This window comes from Zeus faber (assembly GCF_960531495.2).
Source record: "Zeus faber genome assembly, chromosome: 4".
In the NCBI taxonomy this organism is placed as follows: Eukaryota; Metazoa; Chordata; class Actinopteri; order Zeiformes; family Zeidae; genus Zeus; species Zeus faber.
The window spans coordinates 14,937,422-14,954,331 of NC_137191.1; the positions used below are offsets into that span (position 1 = coordinate 14,937,422).

The 16,910-nt window shown below is 43.5% G+C and overlaps 1 protein-coding gene across 5 annotated transcripts; it reads right to left on the reverse strand.

The window, feature by feature from the left end:
* Nucleotides 1-642: 642 nt before the first annotated feature.
* On the reverse strand, nt 643-15,781 carry ern2 (endoplasmic reticulum to nucleus signaling 2). Of its 5 annotated transcripts, none has more exons than XM_079998768.1 (24): nt 15,661-15,781; nt 14,784-14,901; nt 14,576-14,609; nt 14,380-14,447; nt 13,822-13,894; nt 13,412-13,534; nt 13,119-13,220; nt 12,947-13,006; nt 12,654-12,870; nt 12,206-12,284; nt 11,969-12,119; nt 11,092-11,228; nt 10,172-10,366; nt 9,251-9,410; nt 8,331-8,426; nt 7,444-7,534; nt 7,083-7,272; nt 5,621-5,717; nt 4,891-5,126; nt 3,872-4,019; nt 3,603-3,730; nt 2,957-3,080; nt 2,748-2,815; nt 643-1,963 (listed from the first exon to the last, which is right to left on the reverse strand). In XM_079998768.1, exons 2-24 carry the CDS (start codon nt 14,841-14,843, stop codon nt 1,781-1,783), a joined length of 2,820 nt encoding a protein of 939 aa, XP_079854894.1. In that variant the 5' UTR covers nt 14,844-14,901; nt 15,661-15,781; the 3' UTR covers nt 643-1,780. The 5 variants fall into 5 exon arrangements, with proteins under 5 accessions (XP_079854894.1, XP_079854893.1, XP_079854892.1 ...); XM_079998767.1 differs by having other exon boundaries at nt 4,891-5,090; nt 14,380-14,452; nt 15,661-15,775; XM_079998766.1 differs by having other exon boundaries at nt 14,380-14,452; nt 15,661-15,775.
* Nucleotides 15,782-16,910: the final 1,129 nt, after the last annotated feature.

Here is a 16,910-nt window from a genome sequence, read left to right on the forward strand (position 1 = left end):
GTCGTCCGTCCGCGGACACCCACCCGCGCTCAACCTTCCCCTGCCTTTAAAAAGCTCTCCATGACCATTTTAAACATGTTGTAAAATAAACAAACAAATGTTAATGCTGTTAGTTGACTATTTTAAGTATTAAGTGACCACATTTATTTATCATTTCATATTTTGTTTGAACATACATATTAATAGATTCACATATCTTATAATTAATTAATCTGTTTAAAGGATATCAGAATAATCTCTCCATAATTATGAACAAAATCTTTTTGGTGTATTTTCACATAAACTATTTGAAATCTTGAAGAACCTTAAAACGTTAAGAGCCAGAGGACAATCACATATATCTTTCAATATGCACATATATAAATAATTCATATACCAGATTTTGGCATTGGGAAATGTGTGTTCTCATCAATTGCCCACATTAAGGAGTTGTTTTTGGTTGAAACACTTGTTTTCATATGGAAAGAAGAGAAGACTGAATCTTTGAACCCTTTTTATCTTCAGAGCACTTTTTATCGTGTTTACAATAAGGTGCCAGTGGCCCACGGGACATCATTAAGATGGAGTTCTGGCCCTGAAAGGGAAACGTTTGGGAACCGCCGCTGTAGAGGAAACGTCTCTTTAATACACATAAACAATCAGTACACCAAAAGCATTGATTTATTCACCCTTTGAAAATAGTACAAAAGTTTAGCATTTTGATTTTAGTGCAATTCACACATTTAACCTCTAAGAAGAGGATAGGAGTGGAGTTTAAGGATAGTTTTGATATTTTTCACCTGCGTAGCGAGAAGCTGCGGGAGAGTGGTTCGTTTCTCACGAGTAAAGCATTCAGCGAGGTTGTGCTTTAAACAGTTCTAAACGATGGAAAACAACATAAAATAAGGCCCCTGGGCCGAAAAATAGCAAATCTATTCTTTTAAGGACCGCTCATCCATAAGGCTTTCTATGTCATTTCACAAGGCCTGTGGAAGCTCGCAAAACCGAGCAATGCCTGAATTCTACATACAATGAACATTACCATCCAACACCTTTTGGTTTTAAAATAAATCGGCTGCGTCGGTAAATCCAATAACAGATTCTCATTCCTCTCATTCTATGTCAATAAATACATTTCATCAAACATTTGTCAAAGCATGTACTGCCTTTGGTGAAAATAGCTTGTTGAGTCAGTGAGTCACAACTACCTTTCGTAACTTTGGGCATTTGGAGAGCGGGGGAAAAAAAAAAAAAAATGCACGTGGAGCCACACACACACACACACACACACACACACACACACACACACACACACACACACACACACACACACACACACACACACACACACACACACACACACACACACACACACACACACACACACACACACACACACACACGCACGCGCGCGCAGCTGCAGACCAGAAAAATACACTTTATAATATGTCAATTTAAAAAACAAGTTAATATTGTGCAGTAGTAGCTTTTGACGTCTCTTCAGGAGATTCCGAGCAGGAACAGGAACACCGTTCCACTAATGGTTTAGAAGAGGTTTCCTCTGTGGAAATCCAGCCTTGCGGAGGGTCCTCTTAGAATCAGAGCAACTCACACTTCATTTCCCCCAAATGTACCTTCTATCCAAAGTCCATTTTTTTTTCTTGTATACAAACACCAACCCACTAAAACACTACACATTGTTAAAAAACATTATATAATAAAAACCTTAAAAGATATCAAGTAGTTGGTGATGGCGGTAGTTCCGTTGCAGTGTTTTGGCTGTGGTGTGGCGTGTATATGTCTATTTGGAGTACGGGGGGGAGTAGTACGGGTAGAATAGTCTCTCTTGAGCGCAGATGTGCAGGGCCATGTGCGTGTGCAGCAGTAACCGTGGAAACCGAGAGGTGAAGTAGCTGATAAATCCTTCAGGAACCTCCCCCAGAGTCTCCTGGACCTCCTCTGGTAACTCATGGTAGTGATGCTTCTGTTGGGCAAGGAAAGCCAAAACGTTCAAAATGCACACACTATGTCAGTCTATGACCATGTATTTGACACAGGGATGAACCAATATAACTTTATCCAATACTAAACATAATGGCTGATACGGAATGCCATTCCAAAAGAATTACTTTTTTGTTATGACCAAAATGTTTATTGAATTTTCATTTACCGAAAAAACAGCATGCAATGCACCTTCATTCCGAAAAAATGACTTTTACCAACCAGATGGAGCCTAACCTGGTCTGGTCTCACGAGCCACATTTGCCCTCCGTCATCAAGTGACAAAATGATTAAAGATTTTGTCCATTCTGATTTATATTGAATAATATATTAGAGCACAAGGCTCCCATGCCTGTTAAGAATTAAAGAAGCAAAAGGTGCATTAAGGGCTTAGATTTAATTCAATAAAAGTCAATTAAAACAATAACTAATTTCTGGAGCTTCCAAAATACTGTTGTTATTTTATTTCATTCATGCAAAGACCAGTGTTAGCATTCATTCTGGGTCATGGCAACATCATTAAATACACAAGAGAAAACATTTTCTCCATTAAATCGAATATGTAAAAAAGTATAATAGACTAGAAATGGTATTGGACCGACATAATAAATAAATAATAAATAAAAAAAAATATATATATATATATATATATTTTTTTTTTTTTTTTTTTTGTATAACATTTTTTTAACCAGTTTTTATATCAGTGCATCCTTCATTCAGTAAAAATGCAGAATGACTTAAAATGTTTTCCAACGTTGTGAGCTGACCTTGTTTCTCATGGCTCTCAGCAGATCTCTGACTGAGTTCCCTTTGTACGTCCTGAACCTCCTCAGATCTGGAACACCAAGAATCAAAACAAGGATTGATGACGTTATAACTATTAATATAGGCGTTTCCGTTATTATTATAGTGTTCCAGATCAATGAGTGTGTGTGTGTGTGTGTGTGTGTGTGTGTGTGTGTGTGTGTGTGTGTACCTGTCTGCAGAGGTACAGAGATGTGCATCCTCCAGTTGGTTCGAACCACCGCCCGTCCTGCCGTCTCCAGCCTCACCACGATGGGACTGTCTCCGGGTTCCTTCTCTATGCGGTCACTCACATCCTGTATACACGCACACACACGCGCACACACACACACACACGCGCACACACACACACACACACACACACACACTAATGGAACTAGCTCCCTGTCATGATGTTTGCCACGTGCACGTTTAGTTATCTGGTTTCTATGAAGAGTCACAGACATTTTCAAAGTTACCAGGGTATATAAAAAAAAAAAAAAATGTCATCCATTTCCTGGAGGAAATGGATTCCGGGATCCAAGGCTTCATTTAGCCTGCAGGTATTAGTGGCCCACATGGGAGGTTTTCTTTTTTACAAATACCTACATCCAGAGCAGAGATTCACTATTTGCTATGTGCTGTAAATAAATGCAGGAAAAAGCGGCTTGGAAAGCAGTTATTCTTTCGAATCAAAAAAATGTTAGATAAAAGATGGTAATTATAATAAACACATTATAATATAATAATAAAAATAATTATACGTTAAAACTGGAACCGAGCATTAAGCGCTGAATGGAGGTGAACCAGCCGGAACCACAGGGACCTCACACACACACCTGGAAGAACAGCAGCTGCTTCTCTGGACTCCAAAAGAACGGATGTTTGAGAACGCAGGACGTGGAGGGGCGGGACTGTGGCTCGGCGCTGATCATCCTCTCGATCAGATCCCGCGCTACGACGTCATCTGATCGAGTAGGAAAACAAACGATCAGATGCTAGAACACACGCAACACACACGCAACATCGATTAGATAGACATCCACGCACCCCCCCCCCCACACACACACACACACACACACACACACACACACACACACACACTCACCGTGCACATCCTCCATGAAGTGTGAAAGTGTGTATTCCCCTGCCAGGATGTTGACCTGACGTCTCAGTGCATCGCCATAGGGGTGCTGCCCCCTGCTGACCACATAGTAGAACACACACCCGGCCGAAAACACATCCACTGCTGCAGTCTTCAGAGGGGGGAGGGGGGGGGGGGAAGAGAGAGAGGGAGAGGGAGAGAGAGAGAGAGAGGGGGAAGAAAGGGGAAGAAAAGTAGAGAATGAGTACTTGCTGATGGTAAAAGTGTAGCATGAAGCACATAAAAGATAAGAAAATACAAAATAATTACAGTTTTCTATCAAGCATACAGACAACTTCTGTGATTCAAGATTTACTTTGGCAAATATATTACGATCAAGTCTCAAATCAAAACATTTAAGTTGATGAGAAACTATCTGAAAAAAAAAACATATCAACATGTTGTCCCTCTCTTTGGTCATGTGGAAGGCTACAGCAGTCTGAATCTAAATGCACAGTCACTGCAGCTTGAGAGCCAACAGGTTTTTAGAAATGTTGCCTGGATACAAGTAGAAATACTGGTAGTAGTAGAACTCCAACCCTAACCCCAGGACTGGTAAAAACAAATATCTATATGAGACTTCTTTAATCTAGGTGAATCATTTAAATACTTGTTTGTCATAATAACAACATGAAAGGATCCAACGGTTATGACACATTGAAATATTAAGGACATTCAAAAAGCTGAAATGGACAGATGTCGTCTTTTAAAAGCAGAGGGCTTGAAGTTGTGTCTTTTGTTCACATAAATAACAGTCACATTGAATTGAGATTTAAGATTTTCCTACAGTGTAGCTAAAAGTATTTTTATCCACACAGACAGACAGACAGACACACAGACACAGACACAGACACAGACACAGACACAGACACAGACACACACAGACACACACAGACACACACACACACACACACACACACGCGAGATGAACATATGACACTGGCTACTAAAGTAATCCAGCGTTACGTCTCCACTCGTCTCACCGGGTTGTGTCCGGGTGTGTCCCGCAGCACCTCGGGGGCGATCCACCCTTCGGTTCCCGGTATCCCAGAACGCAAAGAGAAGCTGCACCGACCGTCTTGCATCTTCTTACAGAGACCAAAGTCTGAGATGAGGGCTCTGACCCGGCCCAGCGTGCCCGGGCCGGAGAGGAGGATGTTCCTCGGCTTCAGGTCCCGGTGGACTGGAGGAGGACACCAGAAAAGGGGAGGCAATAGAACTGAGGAGTACGTTAACAATATCATATCACAATATTTCACGAGGTATAGTTTAACTCTACTCTTTGTAGCAGGATTTGGGTTTCTGAGCAGAAATCACACTCAAATACAGTGTCTTTTACATTGGCTTTCAGAAATACTATCAACGATAAAAAAAAAGCCAACCAAAATAGTGTATTCCACTTCATTCTCATTTTTAGCCTTTAATGATTCTGCTGGAATATGCAATAAACCCTAATAATAAATAATAGGGTTAAGGATTTGGGTTAGGAATAAAAAAATAATAATCGTAATAATAAAAAATAATTTTAATAATCATAATAATAATAATCCCAAATAAAGTATATATTTTTCAAAATAAGACAAATAGACCCTCTGTGTGTGTGTGTGTGTGTGTGTGTGTGTGTGTGTGTGTGTGTGTGTGTGTGTGTGTGTGTGTGTGTGTGTGTGTGTGTGTGTGTGTGTGTGTGTGTGTGTGTGTGTGTGTGTGTCAGACCTATGTTGAGGGAGTGCAGGTGAGAGAGGCCGCACATTGTCTGCTCCAGGAGAGTCACAGTGCTCAGTTCGGGGAAGCAGGATGGATCTTCCACATACTGAGGAAAACACAAGATGCACACAGGCTGACGTCACATCTCCATTTACACTCGATGCCGTCCATGAGCCAGCGCTGCAGAATGTGAGTCGGTTGTCATTGCACAGGGGGAAATTTTAAACCCTAAAAGCGTCGCTACTTTTATTGATTTACGCAGCTGGAAAGAACCTTAAACCTTCAGCGGGGCATTCCTAATGTTCTGGTGAAGGTCAAAGACCAAACGCTCGATGATGAAAGGTTTTGCAATGAGGTGGGGAATGCGTCTGGGAAAATGTTCATCTTTTACACAGTTGGAATTTAGATCGAGAGAGAGAGAGAGAGAGAGAGAGAGAGAGAGAAAGAGAGCAGTGGGTTGGTTTTTTTTTTTCAAGAAATCCTCAGTTTTTGTTTCACAATGTATGTATCATCTTTCATCTTGAAAAACAATTCTCATCGGCCCCTTTTCCACCAAGGCCTTTTGAGGGGCGGTTCGTAGCCGATGCCTAATCTGGAACCGGTTCTTCGTGTTCAACAGCAAAAGAACCGAGTCTGGAACCGCAAAACTGGTTCCAGAGCGGCACCACTTCGCAGCCGTAAAAGAACCAAGAACCGCTCCTGTCAGGGGCTGGGGGCGGGGACAAGCAAGCTCGAGCAAAACATTGTAACCCCGGTTTCCTTTGTCACTGCTTCAGCCGTATGGAATATATGGATGTAAAATCTGGTCCGTGGAGCTATCAAGTGGACATATTGTAAAATATATCATATTTTATTGAGTCGGAGCACAGTTTTTTCCCTTTCATTTATTAGAATGCACAAGCTGCAAGCCCGCAGATTCCAACTCCGGACTGCCAGAGTTGGAGTCGCCCCCCAGTTTTTTAACATTCACTACCAAACTGTCCTGGTTTTCACCACAATTAAAATAATATTTTTTTTAATAATAAAATAATAATGAAAATAATATACTTGTTACATAGACGTTTATCATGTTCTAGCCCACTCATTACAAAACCAATAAAAAAAAAAAACAATGCACCGCAAAACATAAGCGATAATAATAACAACAACAATAATAATAATAATAATAATAATTATTATTATTATTACTATTATTATTATTAATATTATTATTATTATTATTACAAATAATAACAATAACAACAACTCTTATAATTCTTCTTCTTATTATTATTATTATCCTCCATCCTGATGAAAACATATCTTACTGTATTAGGTCTCTATATTCTTCATTTGCATTGTAGTTAGTATTGTATTTATAGCCACCACTGCAAAAAAGAACTCTGCTCTCAATCTTTTCCTTGTTGAAATAAAGGTATCCATCTATCTATCTGACACAAACTGACCCTGTATTCTCCACCAAAAAACAAACCTGTTGCAGTGTTGCGGCGCACAGTTCGATGGCGATGTATGTGAAGAGCCGGTCTCTCTCGGTGCAGAAGTAGCGGATGACGTTCGGGTGTGTGTCCGACTCTCGGAGCAGCTGCACCTCGCGCTCCGCCACCTCAAAGCACTCGGGCAAGATCCTCTTCACCGCCACGTTGCGGCCGTCAAAGCTACCCCTACACACACACGCACACGCACACGCACACACACACACACACACACACACACACACACACACACACACACACACACACACACATACACACATACACGCGCGCGCAGTGCAGTTAATATAACTATGCAAAAAGTATTGTGTTCATGGTAAAACAGACATGCAGTGAATCTACCTGAAGACAAATGTTCCTGCTGTGCCGTGTCCCAGAACCTCAGATGGAGTGAAGGTAATTTTGCCAACTTGCACGTGCTCACCCTCCCTCTCTAGAAAAAGTCAATTTGGAGTCACAAAAACAAGGTTCAGTTTAAATGTCTTTTAATTTTTCTTTGCTGAAAATACCACTCAGATTATGCATTCGAGCCATTCTAACACGCCTCTAAACCATGCTGTTCTTGACGCTCTGTTTGTGTATGTGTCGCTTTCAATGAAAATGAGCTGGTGCTCGCCACGCCCACTCCGGAACTGTTTGCTCCAGTCCTGTGAGCCCATTGTATGAAGTACGTAAACTTCCACTTATTTCACAAACAAACAAATGAACAAACAACAAATTTCAGGCCAGAAAAAAAAGCAATCCAGTTGCTGAATCTTCATTCATATTATATCTACAAGGCCTCATTTAAAAGTTTGTTCCATCTTTTCTTGGCATTGCTTCGAACTTGTGGGGGACACCGCACAGGGCTTGGTTTTTTGTTTAATTCAATTAGGAATCCTCAGAAAATAACATAAAATAAATTAAAATCGGCAGCTCACAAAAAACTGGGTGGGTTGTCTTATTTCACAGTGTATGTGTGTGTGTGTTAGTAGGCCCATCAGAGACCCAAATGTATGTGCACAAGCACTGAAAAAGGGAGTGTTTGATAATAGGCCCCCTTGAAGATATACATGTAAATACAGCACTATCATACCCCTGCAAGGGAAATTTTCCAATAGATACAAGGGAATATCAGAATAAAATAAAACCAAAGAACACACTTGACGATAAAAATAAACCAGAGGAAGGTTGTCTGAGTGGAAAATAAAATAAAAATCAACCACATGTTGGTGCTTGATTTGAGCTACCTGGTGTGTGTGTGTGTCCACTGGTGCTGATCCTGTCTGTGTCTGAGCTGCCGGTGAGCTGAGGACGGGGGTGAGGTTCACTGGAAACCTGGGATGCTGTATGGAGGATAGACAGATTGTTTGTATCACAGATCGGGTGTGATGGCGGGTCTCATTGATCAATCCAAAACACATACAAATTCATATTTTGCTCCTAAAATCTATTTTTACATTTTTGTATTGGATAACAGAAATAGAATTCCCTGCAAAAATGATTCATGGATGCAGCAGTGTCTGTTACCGAACCCTAGCCCTAGCCCAAGCCCTAGCTCCAACCTCAACCCTATCCCCCTATCCCTATCCCTAACCATTACCCTAGTCCTTACCCCAACCCTAACCCTAACCAAAGCCCCAGCCCTAACCCAGGCCCAACCCAAGCCCCTTATCCCTAACACTAGGCCTAACTCTAGCCCCAACCCTCAAAATGTGGTTAGTAGAAAGTTAGATTCAATTAAAAACAGTCAAGATTTATGAAATTAATAAAAATCAGAAGGAAAAAAAAAAAAATTATATTCTTCTAAGATTCTGAATAACTACACCATATTATATGTGGTGTGACAGTATTATATCACATGCTACCATAGTTAGTATTTATATCGCATCCGTATATTATATTTTTAAGTGCAACTTAATACTAGCTTGGTGCGCCCACTGGAAATACTGGTTTATGTACTGACCAAGGACTGTCGTTTACACAGGCTCTTATTTATCATTTAGTCTTTCATCTATCTGTTTTTCATATTGTGGAGACTTGTACAATGTTTGGCACACTTGAGGCACTTTTGCATCCATTGCACTCTTTTACATCAATCTTAATTTAGATCTCAACACTGACATTTTGGTGATGGAAACCGCGGAGCGGTTATTCAGAGACCACCTACCACAGGAGGTATTTGCATCAGTAGAAAGCTGCGTGTCTGTAGAAAGTCCTCCGAGTGAAGTACCAGTGGTTATAGTCTGTGGGTTTGCTTGCCGCAGCTCGGGACGAGATTCTAACGTTTCCTCGAGCTGCCTCGGAACTTTGTGATGTTGGGTCACGCGCTGAGGGGGAAACGCGCACAGGAAAAGATGAGCGTGGGGATTGAAAGCTGGAATGAGTGAGGGTTTTTTTCCCCCCTCTAGAGATAGAAAATGTCCTTCAAGTTTGATATAAATCAAGTCGCGCCCCGCCCACAACTCCCACACCTTCATGTTGCTTCACCCCCGGCCCACCATCCATCAAATATTCCAGTATGGGGGCGGGGGGTCAAATGTGAGTAATGCGAGTCAAAAAAGATTTGAGGAATCGGGGAGAGAGGAAAGAAACTCAAGAGGAGCTTAGATAACTTTATCAACGTGGCTTAGGAAGGAAAGACTCAACCAGGGGCTGGACATTACTAGGAAAGACAATATCTCGCAGTTTTCTTTTCATCGGACAGTGTAACCCTAACCCCAACGCTGACAAGCACACACTCATACGCATCTTCCTCCCTTACACCAACTGCCTGCATGTCCTCCCTCACCACATCCATAAAGCTTCTCTTTGGCCTTCCTCTTTTCCTCTTGCCTGGCTGCTCCATCCTCAGCATCCTTCTCCCGATCTAACTGTCATCTCTCCTACACACGTGTCCAAACCATCTCAATCTGGCCTCTCTCACTTTTCCACCAAACTGTCCAGCCTGAGCTGTTCCTCCAATGTACTCCATTCCTAATCCTGTCCATCCTTGTCACTCCCAATGAAAATCTCAACATCCTCACTAATACAGCTATGTAGTACAGCGCTTTGATCTTTAATCCCCCCAAAGCATCGTGAGCAGACTCACAGAGGGGTACGTGAGGAGGAAGGCCAGCAGTCCGCCCAGCAGCAGGGTGAGGACCGCCAGGGTGAGCAGGTCCTGGGACAAGGAGACGGGCAGCACCGAAGGCGGCCTCCTGCCCTGACCCGGCTTCTTTCTGTGCGCGCCTCCCTGAGGGGCAGTGTCGTAGTCATCGCCGTGGTCACTGGCTACGGACTCAAACTAAATGAGAGAATGGGGGCGAGGTTGAATATAAACGCTGCCACCCTGAGCATTCGTTTCACACCTTTGTTTTGTTTGGTCGCTCAAGATTTAGCAGTTTTGTTTTCTGTAGCTCAGGTCCTGCATTCGCAGCAATTAACAAACACAATTGACCTTTGAAACAATCTCCCAACAATTTAATTTCATGGTTCATTCTGGCATTACTAAATGTAATTCAAGTACTTTCAAGTAATTTTTAAAGCGCTATTTTTTTCATTTTCAGGGTCTTCATGAAAAACAAATATAATCAATGTTCAATGTGATCGTTCTTAATTTAAGTATAATATAATAATGTTAGTTTCATTGTGTACTATTTTTTTCATTTGTATATCTATTAGTATATCTATATCTCTTGTATTAATCTCCTTGTCATCTACTATTATAAGTGTCTATTTCCAACCATGCTGGATTAAATGTACATTTCCCTGGCATAATCTATGTTGTAAAAGCCATTCTGGAAAATGTTTATTAAGCTACCATTTGAATAACAAAACCAGCAGGAATATCCCAGCTTTTAAATGTACACGTTTCTTTCAAGGACTTTTCAAGCACTTCCGATCAAAAGGAGCCATTTACAATGTATTACAGTACTTATATTTCTAAGGATAAAATTCAAGCACTTCGACTACCTCAAGAACTGGGTAAGACTGCTGTAATCAAAAATAAAGCACTCTACTTTGACTCACGTAGTGTTGGTTGTAGTCGGAGGCCGGCGAGGCGGCGGGCGCTCGAGGACGGATGACGGCTTCACCGGAACGCTGCAGACTGACGGGGAATTCCCTCAGCATGGTGGTGTGGGCGACTGGAGGCAGCTCGTGGTGGCCTGGTCCATGAATACAATGAAACAACAGTGATGTTTTTATATTTCATCTGTAAAGAACAAATTATTTTGTCAAGTATTTTTAATATACATTGTGTAAATATACTGTATGTATAAATGTAGATTTCATCTTACGTATAGTTGATGATTAATTGTCATACATATAAGACGAGATACAGTAAGATAAGATAGTACTTTATTGATCCCCATTGGGGTAATTCAGTTATTTCCATAAATAATTTCTATTAGCAATTTAATTGTCTTTTTTTATTTTTATTTATTCTTACGTCACTATAATAGCAGCGTAAAATAAAATGAATAATAATACATGCCTGTCGCGGAGCCATTTAGAGGCATTGATGATTGAAAAATGTTTTGGGGTAGACTTATTTGCCTCAATCCAACACCTATTTGACATTCCATTTATTGTAAAATTCCTAAGATTGCTTTCAAATTCCCCTGAAATCTGGATGGAAACATATGATTGTTGGAAAATAACAACTGACCGCAAACAAAATGACTTTGGTCTGATGAAATAATTGTGTTCCGACTATTAACAGCTCTACAGCAAGTGTATCCAAGTATATTAGCGTATTCAAGTGTACCCAAGTATATTAGTGTATTAAAGTGTACCCAAGTATATTAGTGTATTCAAGTGTATCCAAAGGGAAAGAGACCTCATCATATCTGCATTTGTGTGTGTGTGTGTGTGTGCGTGTGTGCGTGCGTGCGTGCGTGCGTACCTATGAGCAGCCAGTGGTTTTTGTGACTGTTCGTGGTTCCGGGTGGGTAGCGTACGTCAGTGGACGGTGTGATCTCACACTCCCCCCTCTCTCTGACCGTCACTCCAGCTGTGACCGGACCTTCGATCCGAGCCAGGGTCAGACCACGAGGCTGATGAGGGGGAACGGGATGAGTCGGCGTTTCGGCTTTCACTTCCTAATTTAACAGACACCCAGCAAATGGAGGTGTAGACTCACCACTAGTGAGATGCCTTGATGGACAAGGGAGGTCGAGGCATAAAGGTGAGAGTCCAGTTTGCCCACATAGAGGGTCGGACTAGAAAAAAATAAAGCATTGGATTAATCCGTCATTTCACGTGTGTAGATAGATAGACAGACAGACAGATACTTTATTCATCCCCAAAGGGAAATAGCAATGTCCCAGCACACATCAACAAATTGAGCAAAATAATAATAAAGCAATACAATAAAAATATGAAAAAGGAGAATTGCAACATAGGTTTAAAATGAACCTAACAGTTAACAACAACCGCAATAAAAAAGATTAAAAAAATTAAAACAGAAAAGACCAGAAAAATTAAAGGTCATGTCCAGATATGATACCGATATGATCTACCGTCCGATACAATAACGCATGAAGCAGAAAGCAGATATATGTGTGTGTGTGTGTGTGTGATTAGCTTACACCAGTTGTGTTTGTGCGCTGGCCTGCTCCTTCACAAACTGGTAGCTCCACTTGAGGCTGGAGTGTGCGTCCGCCTGGTCGTTGGCCATGGCGAAGGTGAGATAGCGCAGCGTTTCCATGGCGAGTGACAGGTGGGGGGCGTGTCTCAGCGAGTCCCCGGTGTACAAGTATACACCCGCCACGGGCGAGCCGTAGTTCTGGCTCCACAGGACGTCACCTGTTACCAGAAGGGTTAGACGTACTGCACGCATTCACACACACTCATTTAAATGCGCACAAACACTCGTCCCTACCTGTCTCCCTGTCCACTGTCACAACCAGACCGTCGCCGCTGGATACGAGGTGAGCCATCTCTGTTGGTGAAGCAGGCAGGACATATTAGGTGTGTGTGTGTGTGTGTGTGTGTGTGTGTGTGTGTGTGTGTGTGTGTGTGAGTGTAAGTGTGTGTGTGTGTGTGAGACGTACTGTAGTCCTGTTTCTCATCGTAGGGGGGAGCAGAGTAGTCATTGTATGTGGCGTTCCATCTCAGCTCTTGTGTTTTGGTGTCAAACATGGTGATCATGTATTCTGCAAGGAACACACACACACACACACACACACACACACACACACACACACACACACACACACACACACACACACACACACACACACACACACACACACACACACACACACACACACACACACACACACTCAGGCCAGATGTTTCTTTCTAAAACGCAACTTGACTGAATGTGTGCGTGGCGATGTGGTACCTGTGCGCCCGATGTAGAGCAGAGGAGTGTTTGGACAGATGGAGTCAGAGGAGGAGGTGGTTAAACTGGTCTGCTTCTCCCCCGTTTCAGGATCCACCACAAACCAGACATCCTGCTTCTTACCTGTACACGGCAACCGAGCAAGCCAGTAGACAACAGCCAAGTCAGCCAAATATGCTCTCTCTCTCTCTCTCTCTCTCTCTCTCTCTCTCTCTCTCTCTCTCTCTCTCTCTCTCTCTCTCTCTCTCTCTCTCTCTCTCTCTCTCTCTCTCTCTCTCTCTCTCTCTCTCTCTCTCTCTCTCTCTCTCTCTCTCTCTCTCTCTCTCTCTCTCTCTCTCTCTCTCTCTCTCTCTCTCTCTCGCCCACGCCCACACGCACACGCGCACGCGCACACACACACAGCATCTCACCAGTATAGAGCATGCCATCCGAGCTCCTGCAGGGAGCCGACTGAACCAGTTCAGGGATGGTGAAAGGCAGTTTCTGAAGATTTGTACAAACAATAGTGTCAGGAAGCACAAACGACACACACACACACACATGCACACACACACGCACACACACACACACACACGCACAAGCGCACACGCGCACGCTCACGCACTTTGAAGAGGGTCTTGCTTACAATTCATGGTTATTTATTACCAACTTCTTCAACTTAAAATTCCAAACATGATGACTTATTTGACTTCTTAGATCCAGCCCCTACAGCCCAGAGTCATGTCCACTCAACTATTTCAACGGGAGGCATTCCCACTGTGGGGTGATTGAGTCGTGTTAAAGCGGAGACAGGAGAGAGCGAGCCATTCAAGAGTTTTTAATCTCAATTCAACGGACAGCGGGCGTGTGCTACGATCCACAGGAAACACTCATCCGGTAGAACCCCGCCCGGCTTTATGAGCATTTTTCAGAACAAATAAAGAAGATGTGGCGTTAGAAACGGGAACTTCTGGGTGCAGGGTTCTCACCATTAAGCCCTCCTTGTACTTTCCGCCCAGCACGTACAGGCTGCCGTCATTGGGGTCTGGGAGAAAACCTGGCCTACACAAAGAACAGGTCATGCCTCAGACTATTTTCATGACTGTGTGTGTGTGTGTGTGTGTGTGTGTGTGTGTGTGTGTGTGTGTGTGTGTGTGTGTGTGTGTGAACCTGTGTGTTACTCACTCTGCAAGGTAGACAGGCACTTGGATAATGGGGTCTGAAAGAGATTTTTAAACCATCGGGAAGTGTTCACAAAATGCAAGGCAATTGTGGAATGATAAATTGATGTAGTCCTGAATACCACCCTGCGTACCAATAAAATCTTATTTATTGTGTGTGTACAGTGTGTGTGTGTGTGTGTGTGTGTGTGTGTGTGTGTGTGTGTTTCAACCTTCTCTGAGCGTCCATTTGATGTCTCCAGACTGCTTGGAGACGGCGTGCAGACTGCCATCCAGTGTTGAGATGAACAGCAGTGACTCTGGAAGGGTGACGGACCTTACCCCTCCCACCTGAGAGAGAGAGAGAGAGAGAGAGAGAGTTTTGGTTTTTTCAAAACCTTTATTAAGCACATGTGGTATCCGGCAAAATAAAAATGGAAGACAATACAATGAACGAAGCAATTAATAAAGAAATAAATACATATTAGTATTAATGGCATAACAATCATGATACTATGACAGAGAGAGAGAGAGAGAGAGAGAGAGAGAGAGAGAGAGAGAGAGAGATGTCAGCTATTTGGGTTGCCATGGGTGATCAGGTGTGTCATGTATCCTTAATTCCAACCTAGTTTGGCAAACCCCACTCCCTCACACACTGAGAGATCTCCCCTGGCAACATCAAATAGTCTCTTCTCTTTTTCAAAACAGGATATCCTTATTCCTACCCCCCAGCAGTGCTACCTGTGTGTGTGTGTGTGTGTGTGTGTGTGTGTGTGTGTGTGTGTGTGTGTGTTCACCACTCCCATATTTACCCACTGAGGGGTGGCCACTCACAATACACTCTATGGCGGTGACACAACGGGTCGTAGATACGTTCGCACTCAGGCACGCACTCACAACACACACACACACACACACACACACACACACACACACACACACACTGTTAACTTTCTTAATACTTTATGATCTCAGCAGCTCAACGTACTATCACGTTGCAGCTTCGCTTGAGCCCAAAATAGACCCGCGCATAAATAGACATGGATACAAACAACAACAACAACAACAACAACAACAACAACAACAACAACATGGCGTGCGAGAGTTTACCTGCACCAGGCTGCCCTCCCAGGCCAGCAGCAGCAGGCAGAGCAGCAGCCGTCCCAGTGCCCCCATGACTCCCGGTACAGCCCCCTTCATGGCTCCTGACAACGGGGCTCCCGGTTCTATTGAACCCACAACAGAGGTCGAACTCTCTGCCAGCTTCCAGTGCCTCCCATCGGTCACGGAGCCACGACAGCTGCCGGGTTTTATGTTGCCACTGCCCTTTCGTAACCCGCGTTAGAGACGCGCTCCCACCGACAGCGACAACAATCGCGTCGCCTTCCCGTCACTGTTCCATGTTTCCGTGTTGGGACGGAACCAGCGTCGCGGCGGGGCGCTGCGGAACGAGTCGTTCGTGGCGAACGACTCGGGCGTCGGGAATCGCTCCGCCAAGACAGTGAATCTTTTTGACTCCAAAAAAACCCCCGAAAGGCCTCACCGAGGACGAACTTGAAGTCCAGGGCATTCAGCGGCATTCATTTTAAAACGACCGATGTACATGTTTCCCCATCCCGCCGAAATAAAAACATTTGGCAGAAGTAAGTAACCTTTGTGATATATATATATATTTTTAGAAAATTCGACTTTCTAGCATCCTCTCTCTACATTGACCCTCCCGAAGGAACTGAATAAACGAAACTGAACGACAACTCCGGGGGGGAAGGATCGAATTCACCGAGTGACTCGTTGAGGACCAAGTCTCAAAAAAAGGGCAAAACCTTTCATCACAAGCGGGGACGTCATAATGGAGAACAGCGGCTGCAGAGTGACGGTTGCGCTCCGCCAATGGCGACAGAGATGAAGCGACGAGGGGGCGGAGCAAAGAACCGACTGGAACACGCGGAGAGTAGCGCGGGGTCCACGCGGCTCTTTGTGAAATAGAAGTGAGTGGAAGTCTCTGTCTGTCTCTCTCTGTCTCTGTCTGTCTCTCTCTGTCTGTCTCTCGCTCTCTGTCTGTCTCTCTCTGTCTGTCTCTCTCTCTCTGTCTGTCTCTCTCTGTCTCTGTCTGTCTCTCTCTGTCGCTGTCTGTCTCTCTCTCTCTGTCTGTCTCTCTCTGCCTCTGTGTCTCTCTCTGTCTCTCTCTGACTCTGTCTGTCTCTCTCTCTGTCTGTCTCTCTCTGTCTCTGTCTGTCCCTATCTGTCTCTGTCTGTCTCTCTCTCTCTCTCTCTGACTCTCTCTGTCCCTCTCTGTCTCTGTCTGTCTCTCTCTGTCTCTGTCTGTCCCTCCCGACTCTCTCTGTCCCTCTCTGTCTCTG

Coding starts and splice junctions, on each gene's coding strand:
- ern2 (XM_079998766.1), bottom strand. CDS start 15,750: ATGAAGGGGGCTGTACCGGGAGTCATGGGGGCACTGGGACGGCTGCTG. Junction 13,221..13,411: donor GCTCTACATCGGGCGCACAG/GTACCACATCGC, acceptor TGTTCCTTGCAG/AATACATGATCACCATGTTT. Junction 12,120..12,205: donor ATCAAGGCATCTCACTAGTG/GTGAGTCTACAC, acceptor CCCCCTCATCAG/CCTCGTGGTCTGACCCTGGC.